The 16,489-nt window shown below is 36.0% G+C and overlaps 1 protein-coding gene across 1 annotated transcript in view; it reads right to left on the bottom strand.

Annotated features, from left to right (window-relative positions):
• The window catches only part of PTEN (phosphatase and tensin homolog), a 92,561-nt gene that overhangs the window by 13,450 nt on the left and 62,622 nt on the right, over positions 1-16,489 (bottom strand). Inside the window, exon 6 of the mRNA XM_029931700.1 lies at positions 3,051-3,192. Coding sequence (XP_029787560.1) covers positions 3,051-3,192 — 142 coding nt within the window. The remainder of the gene's footprint in view (positions 1-3,050; positions 3,193-16,489) is intronic.

The raw sequence follows: 16,489 nt of genomic DNA on the forward strand, positions 1-16,489 counted from the left end.
TCTTGACTTCTAGACACAATTCAGATATTTTTCCTTTGATGTGACGGTGTTCTAAAGAAATGACAAGTCAATACTTGGTAAACAAAAATCAAAATTAAATTTTTTGACATAAGCTTATTGATATAGTACTGACAGAAAATCACATTGATCACCTTTTGATTAACATTTTAGCCCTTTTAGACGTAAAAAGTAGAGTAACTTTCCCTTTATTTAGAAATATTAAGGCAATTATCAAATAATAAAAAGGTTGCTAACCCCTGACTTTGCAGAAAATATCTTATTTTCTCAAGTTTTGTTTTCTTCGCCAACTCCTTATCTTCCTCCTGAACCCAAACTTGCAATTCCTCATCTCCTTCCTCACCTTCCGTTTCCCTCTGAGCCTTACTATGCTCCAGTCCTATACCACAGTTACGTAGAAGGCTGGTTAACTATTATGTCTGTTTCCTGGTGCTTCCCAAAGTATCCGATCTTTCACCTAACATTCAAACCCATACTTTCAAGTACTGTCTTCATGTAAACAGCTCACTTCCTGATTAAAACATGTTTAAAACCAAAAACATTCACGTCTCCAAGTCTCAGTGATATTTCTTTCTTTCTTCCCGTTTCTATGTATTAATCATGTGGCCAAAATCGAAACTGACAAAATAATCTAGATATAAATGACAAAGCCAAAAGTAATCAAATTCTATTTGACTGCCTTGGTAAAGCAAATCTGGCTTATGGCAAGTCACAGAACTGTTTTCCTTTCCACCATTTCCCCATCTTGCAACCACCACTTCCTACACAGCCATACTTAAAAAACAGCATATGCCTCTAGAATTGTCACTGATACCACAGTATTTATCACATCTAGACTGATATCCTCCTTCAGGGTTCTCCTGATAGTCAACCATACATTCCATTCCTCTTCTGTTCTCTGTGTCTACACTTCTGTCCAGTTCATTTCCTACTGCTCTGCTTCAACGCAAGCTATTCCCTAGTGCCTGTAATACTCCCTTCAGTTTCAATGCCAGTATAAACTGTATGCTTTCTCCAATGTTCAATGAAGAGCCAACTTCCTCCATGAAACTATTTGACAGTCCCCAAAACTTTTATTTTTCTGAGTATATCGTTTATAACTTATACATATAATCTCCCATTCAATTATGTATTGCTTTTATTAGAATACAGTTTCATTACATTGTATTAAATCACAGTGCATAAATGGAGAACTAAAAAATTAGTAAAGATTAAAAATACTTCAGTAGTCAGTAATTTTAAAAGTTTAAATGTAATACTAAGAAGAGACCAAAAAAGACAAAGCCACCACAATGTTTAAGTGTAGGCAGGCAGAGCACAACTGAGAGATGTTTGCTAGAAGAGGTCAATGTGAAAAAAATTACACTAGATAATAAATATTGAACTGTATGTTCTCTTTCCCTTAGTAAATCTCCCTCATGTGTTATACCTTTCTTTTGGCTCTTAAACCTGATATCTATCCTACAGGAAGAGCAGGAGATTTTTTCTTCCTTCCTTCTCCTCTATGAATTTAAATCCCTATGTCAATCACCTCTGACAGTCTGGTGCCTTGCATTTAGAAGTTTTTTATCAAAAACTTTATTATTTTTTGGATACAGTTGACATACAATGTTATATTAGTTTCAGGTACACAACACAGTCATTCCACAACTCTGCACATTACACTGTGCTCACCACAGCTGTGGCTACAATCTGTTACTGTGTAACACTATTTCAGTACCACTGCCATATTCCCTATGCTGCACCTTTTATCAGCCAGTTTAAAAACTGCACTGAGGTGACAAAAAGCATCAGTGAGGCTTCTCAGAAGGCTAGAATATGTTGTATTAATAAATCTGCATTCTGTAATAAAATTATCTAGAATGCAGGGAAGATAAGATGAAAAAAGATAAATACAACCAAGAAATTAATTTCCTAGGTATAAATTAATGTAGGGATAGAAATTTTTTAATTACATAAATATTTTCAAGAAGCAAAACTTAAAGCTAAAAACTAAAATCACTAACAAATTACAAAGTCTCACTGAAATATTAATAGAGGTATTTGAAGAAATGATGTAGTGGTATCTTATCTACAAACTACAAAACTGCACTCTAAACAATAAATAAATTGTATTCCCTAAACATGAAAACATGACTAATCACTGCCAAGGCAGAAGCTAATATGCTTCCAATAAAATTCTGATACAGGAAAAAGCAGCAATAGTCTGATCTATCACAGGGCTGGATAATACTTCCTTCTATGCATTCTCTCTCGACTAACTGCTCCAGGTCTGGGTATGAAGGCTCCTATCAGTCTAGCTAAGAACTCCAGCCAAGAAGAGCTAAGAGGCAGAACAGGACTGGGGTGACTGAGGGAGGCTTACGGAGGTTAGGGTAAGCCAGAAATCAACATGAGGCCAGACATCACTGACATTATTCTGTTTAGTATGTTTCTAGGATGTTTCAGATTTCAAAATATCTTCATTTTATTGACAAGCAAACACAAAAATAGGTAGATGGTTTGCCAAGTGATACACAGTACAGGAACGACAGAGCTAGAACAGGAACTCGGATCTAAATCCAGGTTTCCTCTGACACACTCTGACCCAACTCTATTCACTCAACATACGTAAGCTTTTCACCATGTCTTATCATTTTTCTTTTTCTTGTCTCACTCACTATCACTATCACTATCTAGTCTCCTTAGGTATGAAGGAATCCGTCCTTGCCCCAACACCAATACACTAATGAATCCCACTGCTACTCTAATGGTAGATCTCTAATGGAATAGGTTTTCCAGTTATCTAACCCCAGTTTGGGCTGCATTTGGTAGATGCAGCAAAGAATGTTTTTCATGAATATAATTTGGCTTCCAAGACATTGAAACCCATTGCTCTTGGCTTCCTTAGTCCGATGTGCTGAACTGAGCTACTTAATTGGTCTGGATACTTCAGACATATATACCCCTGCATAAATATTTTTATGTAAACTTCTAGATATGTTCAGAAAAGTGTTCCCATACACGGAAGGATGAGAATGTAGAGCACTTACTGCAAGTTCCACCACTGAACATTGGAATAGTTTCAAACATCATCTTGTGAAACAACAGTGCCACTGGTCTATAATCCAGATGATTCTTTAACAGGTAGCTATAATAATACACGTAGCGCCTCTGACTGGGAATAGTTACTCCCTGGTGGGCAGAAAAAAAACAAAAGGAAAAGCCAAATTCAAAAGAAAAATTCCATTATAATTATTTCACTGAATTGTTATGGTACACGGGTTGTGCACATTGAGGAACATATGTTCATTAAAAATGTAACCTTAAATGATTAATATTTAAGTCTAGCTAAACAACAGAGTAAATCAGAGCAACATCAGTACAAAGGAAAACATAAGAATAACTTTTCCCCCTTAAAATATAGTTATCACAAAACTCTCATTTATTCAGTGGTCACAGCAATGCCCCAATCCAGACACCCGATAAGCAAAGGCCACTGCAGCTGTGTTCTTTACACACAGAGCCTCCCATAAAAATGTATGGACTTTTATTAAACACACAATTCCTCAAAAGCTTGGTTATTTTTCAGTCAAAAGTGTATCAGAATCAGCAGACTACATGAAGGGGTAGCGTCTTTAAGAGACAGAAATAGCAGCAGCAAAAAGTGATGGCCTCAGACCCCAACAACACCAGGCCTACGCAGCTGATCGGAATGGAGCCCCGAGCTCCCCACGGGAGGTACCTGCGATGTCCTGGAGCTGCACGTATCTCCCCGCAGAAGAAACCAGGGACACACAGAATGTGTGAGGAAACTGAAGTATTACAAATGCTAAAAATATATATGATTCATGGGCTATTAAAAAACAAACCCTTGACTTATCTAAAGAAAAAAATCTAATGTGTGCAGCCATGCATTCATTAATGATGCAGAATAAATGAGGTATTAGGGTACTTATCTGAGGTTTCTTTTCCTATTACATGTGTGACTTCAGAAAAATCTTAAGCATTTAACTTAGAAATGTAAGGCAAATAGTAACATTAAGATATCTGATAATTAAAAGTGACCTGCAGAAAACTTAAAAGTATATTCAAGAGAAAAAAGAATCAGTATTTTTAAGTTATTATTGGCATCTAAATTTCCCAATGTGTTTAAAACTCTGGACACAAACGCTTTTCTTCCCTTTAAAGAAAAGTAATAAAGTACATTCGACAGGTTTAAGGACAGATATACAGAATAGCAGGTAAACAGGTATTCACTGGAGTATTCTCAGTAATTTTTAAAAGTCAGCGTAATTTCATTATACTTAAACAATACATTAAAATGTCAAAAATGGATAAAAAAGCCATTTCAAATCAGGACAAATGATTTAAGATTCTGGCTCTAGTACAAAGACCACACAATCAGAAGACTTGGATTGAAGGCTTGACGGCCAAAACACAAACTCTGATTTGTTTCCTGGGGAAAATGAAGACAATTAATACACAGCCTATCTTCTTCACAAGATTCTGACGAGGATCAAACACTAAATGCAGTTACACAAAAGCATGCTAAAGTGACAAAATGTTACACAAATCCTAATTAGCAGTTTTAGAAATTCTATCTATATTTAAAGTACAATTTCAGAAGAAATGGAGTTTTAGTTCTGTGTGGAGTATTTTCTTAAAGAAACAGTAGTAAAATAGTATGACTGTGAAGGGGTGCTGTAACAATTAATGTTAAAAATCATTGTTAAAGTTTAAAAGTGTTTAAACTTAAAATGGTTTATTACATCACATTATTTATAAAACAACACACTTTGTCATGATAAAACACAGGATTGCAAAACAGGTGGGAGGAAATAGAAGATGGCTGGGCAGGGAGGAATCTTTTCTGAAAATTTAAATTTACAAAATTAAATCAATAAGTATATAAGACCAAGTTGTCAAATTATTTGTTGAGGGTTAGTGGAATGACAGATGACTTCTTCTTCTTTATCTTCTTGGTATAAGTTTGTATGAGGTTTTCAAAGCTTTAATTTTTCTCAAGTAGCAAGAGATGGGTAGCAAATCTATGATGCAGCTGTCTATGCACTGAGTCAGCCATTCCCCAAAGGGCTAGGTACATGTATGGAGAAAGAATGTAAGAATGTAGTAGATGCCAACACTGCATGAATACTTTGTGTGTAAATATAAGCTGAACAAAATTACTGACACAATTCAAAGAAAAACACTGAAAAGGACAATTTAAATTTAATTAATTATTTTACCATCAAATTATGCACAACTAGGCTTCTGTAGCTTACCTTTGTAATTCCCACCTACCAGCATCAACAACCAAAGTTGTTTCTGCTAGTCCGAATTCAATATATTGGGATTAGTAGACACAACAAAGTCGGAAGGCTCAAATACACATGGACCCCAGGCCTCAATGTGTCCTCCTCTCTATCCCCACCTCTCATGGCCATGATGCACACTTATTAAAATCTAATTAACAGTACAATGAATCACACCGTTATCTAGATTTTGAAATAACTGAATGCAACATCCACACTAAATTGACAATGGAATTTATAACACTTCAAATATTTTATTTCCTGAATTCATATACTGAAAACAATGGTTTATGTGCATGTTTTACCTATAGCATTTTGAATATAAAGACTTAATATAAAATATCTCTTTTAAACATTTTGATGCTCTTCAAACTTTATTTTACACACATGAAAAGAGGGCTGAACTATAAAGCTCTTGGAGATTAAAAAATACTACATGCTTTCAAATTTTCCATTTTTCATTTAAATGAACCAAGAACATTTAAACTAAACTGGTCTCTATATCCTAAAGTATATTTCCACCCTCTACCACTAATGCCCACTCTAAATGGGAAGAAAATTACTTTCTTAACCTTTTTTTCTCAAATATAACTTTTAAAACATTCTAATTTTAGCTACACTTAGCATTCTTCAGATTTACCTAACACCACATTCCTGGTCATCATCACAAAAGCATCCCCTTCTGCTCACAGACCAGGAGGAAAGGCTCAGGAGGAGGCTGGTGTTCCTCTCACTGTGGTTCAGCCCACTTCCTACTGTCTTTTCTCAGTCTCGCTGACTCCTGATTTCTATCATCAATACCTCGTTCTTCTGGCATGCCCATATTAAAGTCTCAACACAATGATTTTAGCACTCTGTTGAACCACCTCTCTTTCTATCCTGTCCCAGACATCATCATCAATGAATTTATATCCTACTTCACTGGGTCATCCAGTGTGGGAACTCTCCAAATTCCCTTCTCCCACCTTAAGATTTCTTCACTCCTGCTATTTTGTACAAGTGTCTCTTCATGTTCACCTAGGTTCCATGTTGTCAAGTGCTCTATTAATTAAACGCTGTCTTTTGCCTTTGTTCTACTTGTTTCCTCCAAATAAGAAGCTCAGGTAACCCTTATCTTTTATAAAAAACAAAGAATTTGAAGACTGAAAATTCACACTCTCCCCAAATCTTGTCTCTTTCTCAAACTGACATCCTGTTTCTCTATATATAAACTCTCAGCCTGGCTGGCTCAGTCAGTCGAGTGTCCAACTCCTGATTTTGGCTCAGGTCATGATCCCAGGGTCATGAGATCCATCCATGTGTCAGGCTCCATGCTGAGTGTGAAGCCTGCTTTAGATGCTTGCTCGCTCTCTCTCTCTCTCTTATTCATGCACACACTCTCTTGCTCTCTCTCTTAAACAAAAATCAACTCCCAAAGGTAAGCCTCCGCTCCTTACCTCATAGAAATTTTTTATTATGAGGCTGATTTCTAATGGTCATTTCCTACTATTCTCTTAGTCACATCTTGGATCACTTTTTGTTGCCATTTTGAAAATTCTCTGCCGCTGTCACAGGACCCAGTCTCTAAAGGTTTTCTCCTATCCTTAGTGGCTATCTTGTTTCTTCTTGTCCCTAAATGGAGGCATAGCTCAAAAACCTGATCTTAGAGAGCCCCTCTTTGTCAATCCTCTGTTATTTATAGTACTTTAATTATCAATCTTAAAAATTAACTCCAAAATCTGTGTCTCTCAATATGACTTCATTCCTAACTCCCAATCCAGAATCCCCAATACTTGGTTAGACATTTCTAGCCAGAAACTTCAGAAGCATTTAAAATACATCATACCCAAAACCTGAAGCTTTCATATTTGTGCAGGGACCAAACTCTTGTTACTTCTATTAATGATATTCACTATTTCCTCCAACACCCGAACCTAAAACCTCTTCTAATACTATCACCACTACTATTGATTGAACTCTTACCATGTTCCTTGCATAGTTGTAAGTATTATCATAAATATAACTTAATATTCAGGAAGTGGGGATTATTGGTAACACCATTCTATAGATTAGGTAAGGTCACACATCTTATAAGTAATGAAACAAAATTTCACCCTAGTGCTCCAACTCCAGAGATTACACTCAACCACTGATACTATCTCGCTATCTTCTTCCTGCTAGAGTAAAGGAAAGAATCTGAGAGACAGCAGTGATATACACAGGGTTATAGAAATAAAGGGTAAGGAAACCCCAGCACTACAGGAAAGGTCCAAGCAACAGAGTAAAGGCAGAGACTGGCTGATGTATCAACATCCTGGCATATATACACAACACACACACACAACCACACCACACACAAAATGAAAGGCAAACCAGAGGTCAAGTTTAAATGAACTTAACCCTAACCCTAACCCTAACCCTAACCCTAACCCAAATATACATTTGTAGATTCTTACATGTCTATTCAGATGCCAAAGTCCAGATTTTGACTGTGAAATACTTCTCAAAATACTAGTTCCACTTTTCTGTGGCTATTCTAGTTCAGCCACCTCCTAAATTTTGCAATAGCCAACTGATTAGCAGCCTCTAATTTATCTATTCTCCAATCTATTTTTATACCACTCTGTGATTAATTTTACAAAGTATAAGATTAATCACACTAACAATTCAAAATGCTAAATGGTTTCCCATTGCCTACCTAAATAAGCAAATTTATTACACACTAATTCCATAACAACATAAAAAAACAGCCCAACCTCTTTTCCACTCTTACCTCTCGTAACACCTTTGAATGTGCTTTTACTTCTGGCCAAACCGAAGTCCTTAATTTCTTCCATATTATACTTGCTGGGTTTTTTAACTATGCTATCATTTTTAGATTAAGGACATTAATCTGCAAGTAGCCATCTTGGAAGTTTTGCATATTTTCTAACACCTAGACCAACTTAGATAATATAATTATTTGATACTTCCAGGTTTGATAGCAGCCACCTGAAATGCAATTCAGATTAGGAACACCTTGAAGGCTCCTATACATTTACATTTCTTGGATGGTCTGTTTAAATTTTGTATTTCACCTCCAAGCAGTGATTTTCACTGAAAACTGCTTGCTTCCCATTGAAAATTTCAAATTCATTAGCACTGACTTAGATATAAACTTTAGGTACCTCCACCTTGTAGTTTCACCATCTTTATCAAACTTAATTATAAGTTTTGTTTCCCCTCCCTCTCCTTTTTCCTTGAAAAGAGCTTTAAAAGAGATTTTACTGATTTTACCAGCATTTTCATATAATCAAGTGTTTAATTTCCAACTTTACTAATCTCTCTTTCCTACTTGTTATTATCTTAATAATCTCTATTTGTATTTCTCCAATGACCCAAAGTTATTTAAAGTAACTGGTTTTAAATTCCAAATGATTAATTTGATTTAGTTAAACTTTTAAAAAACATCTCTAGCTCTACTGAAGTATAATCAAGGAATGGGGTTTATATATTTCTACTTTGTAGTTGGTCTAATGAATCATTAATCTTTTGCAACTGTTTGGTGGATGACAAAAAAAAAGATGCATTTTATGACCTAATTTTTAATATATTATTCAAGTCATCTATAGATCTTATTTTGTACCTTCCTGATTCTCAAGTATATTAAACATTCCTATTATCACTCCTTTACTATCAATTTTTTTCATTTCTTCCAGATTTTGCTCACTACATTTGATGTTATGTTTGCACATAAGAGTTCATAATAGCTAAGTCTTCATTGAGGAGTGCTTCCTGTGTTAATATAAAACGACATACTTGACCTAGTTTTATGTCTTGTTGTAAATGCACTCTGATAATCATACCCTGTCATCTGCTTTTGAAATTTACATTTGCCTGCTGTATCTTTAATAAACCACTTATTTTTCTAACCTGAATTGTTTTATGTAAACCTCTTTTATGTGATTAAACTCTTAAAAAATAGAAACTTAAAAGTATAGGTTATACAAACCTTTAAGGCCTAGAATACTGTCATAGTACTTCCAAGTCAGAATACCACCTGGAAACCACAACACAAAATATGTAACACGTTTTGCTCACATTCTGCGCATTGGTATCCTCAGATCATTTTTTCTAAGATGAATTCACAATCTAGATTCCTCAGTTAAAAAAGTAATTTTCTACTTCAGTAAACGTTTCACTGGCACTTCTAAACTCAGAAATAATGTTGATGTTTTAAAATAATAGCGTTTGCTTGAAGCTTGAAAATATGTTTCAGAATGTCCCAACAAAGGAAAAAATCTAGCTCCTAGGAATGGCTATTATTACAATGACAACATATAGCAGTAGTTACTGTATATTGAACTAAGTGCCAACATTTTACATATATCCCTAACACTGCCACAACTTTATAAGACAGATACTATCACCTTTATTTCAAGGATAAAAAAAAAACAGTCCCAGTACATATAATTATCCTGTTCAAAACCAGGACCTGAACCTAAATGTGACTCTGATTGTAGAACTTTACACTCCAATGTCCTGGCTTTTATTAATAGAACACAAACTAACAAGGTAATAAGAAAGAAATCACCATCTCTTAGAACATGATTTTCCCCATCTCTGAAGAATCTCTAAAGTTTAGAGTTAAAACAGCATTTCAGTTCTGGGAAACTTAATTGTAAGTAATGTATTAAAAAATAGTGGTGCATGAACTACAGAATCCTCGAGAATAATATGAAGCAGGCAACTAGGACTGTTCTCTCTGCAAAGCATCCTTTCCCCTTTGGGAAGCTATCATTACCCTTATGATTTGGGGGAGGTGGGGTGGGCTCTCTTCTTCAGCTTTAGATAAATGTGCCAAGTGGCTGGCCAGAATGTTTGGTTGGGGAATGGGTACATGCCCTAATCCAGGTAAATTAGCACCTAATCTAGGAATTTTTGCTCAAATTGTAGTTCTCTTCCCACTGTAGTTGTTAAACAGATGGTAAACCTGGAGTTACTAGAAGTCATGCCTTGCTATTATTTGCAAAGAGCCTGCCAGAAAATAAAGCAAGTAACAGAGGAAAGAAGAGAGTTGAGATACCTATACCTATATCTATATCTATATTTATATCTATATATTCTGGATACCTGATAAGCATCTAAGTCCAGGCCAGAGCTGTTATGGTTATATAATCCCATATAAATGTCTTCTTGGTTTAAACTCCTTTGAGTTGAGCTTCTGAGCAGAAACTGAAAGCATTATAACATAATATAGTTACTTTTTTTTTAAGCTTCATTTTCTACTTTGGGGTTCAAAATAATAAGAAGAATTTGGACAGAAGAAAATAGTATTGTAGAAAGAATACTGTATTTGAGGTGCCTGTGTGGCTCAGTCGGTTAAAGTGTCTTACTGTTGATTTTGGCTCAGGTCATGATCTCATGGTTCATGAGACCAAGCCTCACATCAGGCTCTGTGCTGACAGGGTGAAGACTGCTTAGAACTCTCGTCCCTCCGATCCTCCCTTCCTCTCTGCCTCTCCCCTGCCAGTGCATGTGTGCATTCTCTCTAAATAAACATTTTTTATTTTTTTAAGAAGAAAGAAAAACAGAATAATTGGATTTAAGTTTAGGAGATATAGTTTTGAGTCATTACACAGACAGATGAAATGACACAGGACAGATTGATTTTTTACAGATCTACTTGATCATTTATATTACAACAGATCTGAACTAAATCATTGCTATAGTTCTTCAATGCATAAAGAGCTTTTAATTTTATGAATATATAGATTGTATAACAGGCTTAAATATCATGCATTAGAGGAACACCATTTAGCCCAGAAGATTTAACGTGTTAGAAAAAATAAGAATGTTATGTTAGGAGTTTGTTTTGTTTTACTGAAAATGAGGAAAAAATGAGAAAATTTTATTAGGTTACCATATGGGGAAAGTTAGTAACTAACTAGAAAAAAGTAACCTGATTATATTATGAGAACATAAAAATTCATTCCTCAGAGAAACTGGAAAATTTCCTCTTCTTGGGATCACTTTGAATAAAGTTAGTATTTATTTTTTCTAGAAAACTTAAGTCTTCATTATATAAGCTAATGAGCCCACATACAAAAATCATTATAGGAACTTTATCTCTAATAACAGCTTTGAAAGCAAAACAAAAGAGAACTCTGAAGCTCACATTTTTTTTTCCTAAAAGGTTAATCAAAGCAAATAATAACCAATACTTACTTTACCTGCCACCATTCTAGAAGTGGGGAAGGCAACGGGAAGAGAGGGGAGTGGCAGAAATTCTGGGTAAGTCTGTCATATAACAAAAGTTTGCCTCTTTGATTTCTGAAATTTAGGGAATCTTTCCAAAATATATCCTTACTAGCATTAGCAGGATGCTTTCATTCATCCCTCAGAGTTTATAATAAATGCTGTGAGTGGACTCTCATTCTGGTTCATAGGTCTAAGTCTGGACTGGGAGGCACAGGAGCGGACGGGAGCCAGGCCTGTAGCTGGCCCTGCACCATGTTTTCCTGGCCAGGAAAGGGGGGGAGCAGAGGACCGCTGACAGCTTGTTTTAGAATAATCCACCACACACTCATGAAGTAAAAGGATCAAATATGCAAAGGAATGACCTTCGGGGAAGTGTGACCCAGCTGCCTTCTTATAAATTAGCCAATAAAAGACGGACTCTTCTTTCCCTCAAGTGGTTATCCCACTCAAGGTAAACGTTTTTCTTCAGAGGACGAATCAGTTGTACTTTGATTTCTCTGCAACAGTCTAAACCTGAAGTATTATTCAGGCAGTAATAACACAGTGGCATATCTCAGGGTCACCTGGCACCCACCCACTCTGCCACTGAATCTGCCCCAACTCTGCCGAGGAAATGGCAAGACTGCACCAGATTAGTTTGAGGAGAGTCTCTGCCCAGTCCACAAATTCTTCACTAAAACATGACAACAGGCTCTTCCTTCTCCAAAATAAGGGAGAGTAGGCATTGGGGGATGGAGAGAGGGAGGGGGAGAAAGAGGGGGAAAAGGAGGGGGAAGAGAGGCAGGGAGAAAGAGGAGGAGGAGAAGAAACAATATGCTCGCCTATGTATGTCACCAGAACACAACTTCCTTTAGCTTCGTAATGTTTCTCTACAACTGAAATTAAGGATACAGGCAAAGTAACATTAATGATAAAGTTTTAATAAAAGTAATCCTATATAAGTTGAAAAGCTCATAATAAATATATGTATCTCTTGTAATAATGGTTCACAATCTTAAAAATGCACATCTACAGAAATTTTACCCAATCTCTCTTCACCTCTACAGAGAAAGAGCATTGACAATATTATCAGATTCTGAGTACTAAAAGGAAATAGTGGCAAGAGGGTTAAGTTCCTAGTAGAATTTTCAAGAATAAAACCACTTTGGATAATCAATTCTACTTACTTCCCCGGAAGAACCTCGTGGCTGTGTAATAAGAGCTTTACCATGTTCAGCTCATTTCTTATGATGAGATTATATTCATTCAAGATTAAAATATATATTATTTCACTAGCGCTGTAACCATTAGGTAAGCATGTGATATATTTGAAAGTTTTTAGACAAATTTCAAAGATTTAAAGGAAGCCTACAGCACTGTATCTAGAAGACCAACAACTTCAAGCTGCCTTTTTCATACTTGAGCCAGGGGCCATTCAATGCCCGAGCATCAGCAAAAATGGGTATGAACTGATGAGCCTTGTCAAAATAGGCTTATTTCAGGGCGCCAGGGTGGCTCAGTTGATTAAGTGACCGACTTCTGTTCAGGTCGTGATCTCACAGTTTGTGGGGGCTCTGTGAGTTCGAGTCCCATGTCCACCTCTGTGCTGCCAGCTCAGAGCCTGGAGCCTACTTCGGATTCTGTGTCTCCCTCTCTCTCTCTGCCCCTCTCTGTTCATACTCTGGCTCTGTCTCAAAAATAAACAAACATTAAAATTTAAAAAAAAATAGGCTTATTTCATCAGCATTACATGACCTTTCAGGAGAGCTGGTCCCTGTACAAAGATTAATTCTGAACAGTTTCAAAATTCTTTCGTAGTCGGGACAGTAGAGGGAAAAAGTTCAACAATGTGTCAGGAGACTCAATTTTTACTCTGAATGCTATCATTAATGGTTTGAATCATCTTTAACCAAAGTACTCCATCTTTCTGGGAATCACTTTTATCATTTTTGAAATAAAAAAATTCCTGCAAAAAAATTCATAATCTTATGCCCATAATCTTTATCCCTTTAATCTACCTTTCTAATCTAGCTGTTTCAACATAAGATGCAGATGGAACCATTTGTAAAATACAACTTCATAAACAATATCTGTTCATAAATTTCTTTTTGCTTTTTCACACATACACAGAAATAAAGGCAATAGTACATTAGCATACTTCTTTAGACCCTGTGAATAATTCATCCAAAAATGGTCTGTGTATATTAATTAATCAGGAACTAACAAGCACAACAGATCTTGAGGATTTGACTCCAAGATGCTAAAAGTGATCAATTTTGGCTAAATTACTTAACTCTGGGTCTTGATATGATGTAACAGCCAAACATAACAATTTTACTAAGTACATCCTTAATGGTATACACGGAACTCCATCCTCTATTAGTCCATTACCTTCCTCCTGGGGGAAATTCCAACCTCTAAGAGGATGAACTACAGCAGTTCTGCTGATGATGTGGGGACTATCAATTCTAGGACATACTGCATTTTATTTCCATAAACCCTTCTCTTGCTATCTTTTCACTCTGGCCCCTATTTCACAACAATGTCCCATGGGCATTGCCATTTTACCAAATCCCTATTCACCTCTACAGAGAAACAGAATTGACAATATTTATCAGATTGTGAGCACTAAAATATCTTCCCAGTGACAAAACATGTCCTCACTTTTTATGAAGACTTCTCTTGGATCTAACTTAAACTGTTAAAGTGTCCTTGGGTTTTACGTTTATCCCAGAATATGATGGGACAGATTATCCCAAGTACTTCTTATATGGCTGGTTCTCACTATCAGAAGCATTTAGCCAACTCTTCTGTAGAAGCCCTACATCAGACAGAGTATATATATGTGTATATGTGGATGGGTGAGTGTGAAGAAAAGGGAGGGACGTGGGAGGGAAAGAGAGACTGTGAGAGCACAGCTTCATTAGGAAAGGTTAGCCTATTTCAAAAATATCTGTAAGTACCCCCAACTCAAAATCCTGATGGTTTCTAATATCAAACAAACAAGAAAGTCCCAGCTGAATGTGGCAAAGGCAAATACTTTTGAAATGGTCAAACACCTTTGTAGCTTGCAACACAAAATAATACTGTTGCAATATCTCCAGCAAACAATTTTATCCAATCCAGAAAAACTGACCTCATTTTCTAAAACTATGAAGCAGGTCCTGAAAGGCTTAGAATACCACTTCCATTCAGAATGGGATGATGACGTCTCACTTTAGCCAGCTACTAGCTTTCATCAAACACACGCATACTTGAAAACTTCAGGGGACATTAACATTTTCAAAATGATGAAGTTTCCTTGCCCAAAAAAACATGTCTGAAGAAATCACAGTATTTTATAGTCAGAGAGTGTACTTTAATGCCTGGCAAAACATCTGGTTTCATTGCTCTGTTAAAGACAGAGCTCTGCATGTAACTGTGACTCACTGCTGTGTTCATCACTGTGCACTGGGGTGCAAGACTCTACCGTCAATCCTGAGAGAAATCTTATCTATTGTGAAAGTGTTCTACTTCTCCAGGAATGCCAAACCTTGAATCACAGCCTGTGCAAGAGGATTTGTCATGAAAAATCTACTGTTATGAAAATTGCCAAATTCAGGAAAGCCAAGACTTTCAATCAAGGGCTTCTCAAGAGGTTTTGTCAAGAAGGGGGAGCAATTATGAAATGCTTTGCTACACATAAATTCACTAGTTTCAGAAGACAAATTCTATAGTCAGAAATTTTAACTGCTGTTAACTAGATAAAATACAAACTCATTTACACAGTCTAACTCTCCAACCTTAAAACTAAAATGTGAAGTCATAATCCTTTCCTTCCCTAACATAGTGTTAAGCCAGGATCTTGCCAAAAATGATCTCATTAACTAAAGGCAAAGAAAATGATGTAACATGAATTTATCTAGAGAGAATTCTTATTTTTTGACACAAGCCTACTTTCATCTGACAAAAGAATCTAACAGATTCCATCTACTCTTTCATTCTTTAGTGAGATAGGGTTTTAAGTAATTGTTTTCAACAAAAACAAAGCCAAAATTGACTGGATATCAAAGATCACATAAAAGTTGTCAAGTAAAAGATGATGACATAGTTTTAATGTATTATTTAAAATCTAAGTGACAGCAGCCCTTCCATTAAAACTTACTTTTGGGCAGAGTTAAGCCTTAATTTTGTTTAATTTGTTACCATTTAAATCTATTCATCATTCTCAAGTAGTGGTCACTGCCTTTTGCATTTAAATAAAGGGCATAATTCTTATGAAGACTCCTTTTATTTTCCATGTTAGAAAATTTCAGTGCAATTAAAAACTATAAGCAGAATTTTATGTTCATTATATCATGAACATTTTTAGTGAGAGACCATTTATAGCTTTCATCATATATTTGGAAGGTATGTAACATAAACACTTCCAGAGCTACTAGCTTAAATCTAGTGCTCTGGCTCCATATTATATAGCTTTTCTATTTTCACTTTAAATTCTTTTTACTCGATTTCTTTCCCACAACCAAAATGCCTACTGCTCATCAGCCCTGTTGCAAACTCCTACCACTGCTTCTGCAACTGTACTTTGATTTGACCTGTTTCTCTAAGGTCTTCTTCCCACTCATTCCTTTTCCCTATGCTGCCCTGCATTTATTTGCTTCACTTTAGAACAATTTACACCCTCTACATTTTTAATCAGCAAAAGCAACAATTTCCTCTAGATGAGAGGGTGAGCCGAAGTAAAGAGTGCAAGCCCTCCAGCCTCCATTCCAAGACTCAGGCCACTGCTACCATCCCAGGTGTGTGCAACACACAGAAGTGTAAGGCAATGTCATAATCAACATTCACTAAGATCAAGGACCAAATTAAGATACAATTTTATAAACTAGCACCAGTAAACAGTACTCTGCATTTCTTAGATATAAATTTAAAAAGTCACAAAGACAAATAAAACAAGAAATGAGGAAGGAGAAAAGAAACCAGCAATCAATGAATGC

The sequence above is a fragment of the Suricata suricatta genome, chromosome 2 (assembly GCF_006229205.1).
Source record: "Suricata suricatta isolate VVHF042 chromosome 2, meerkat_22Aug2017_6uvM2_HiC, whole genome shotgun sequence".
Lineage (NCBI taxonomy): Eukaryota > Metazoa > Chordata > Mammalia > Carnivora > Herpestidae > Suricata > Suricata suricatta.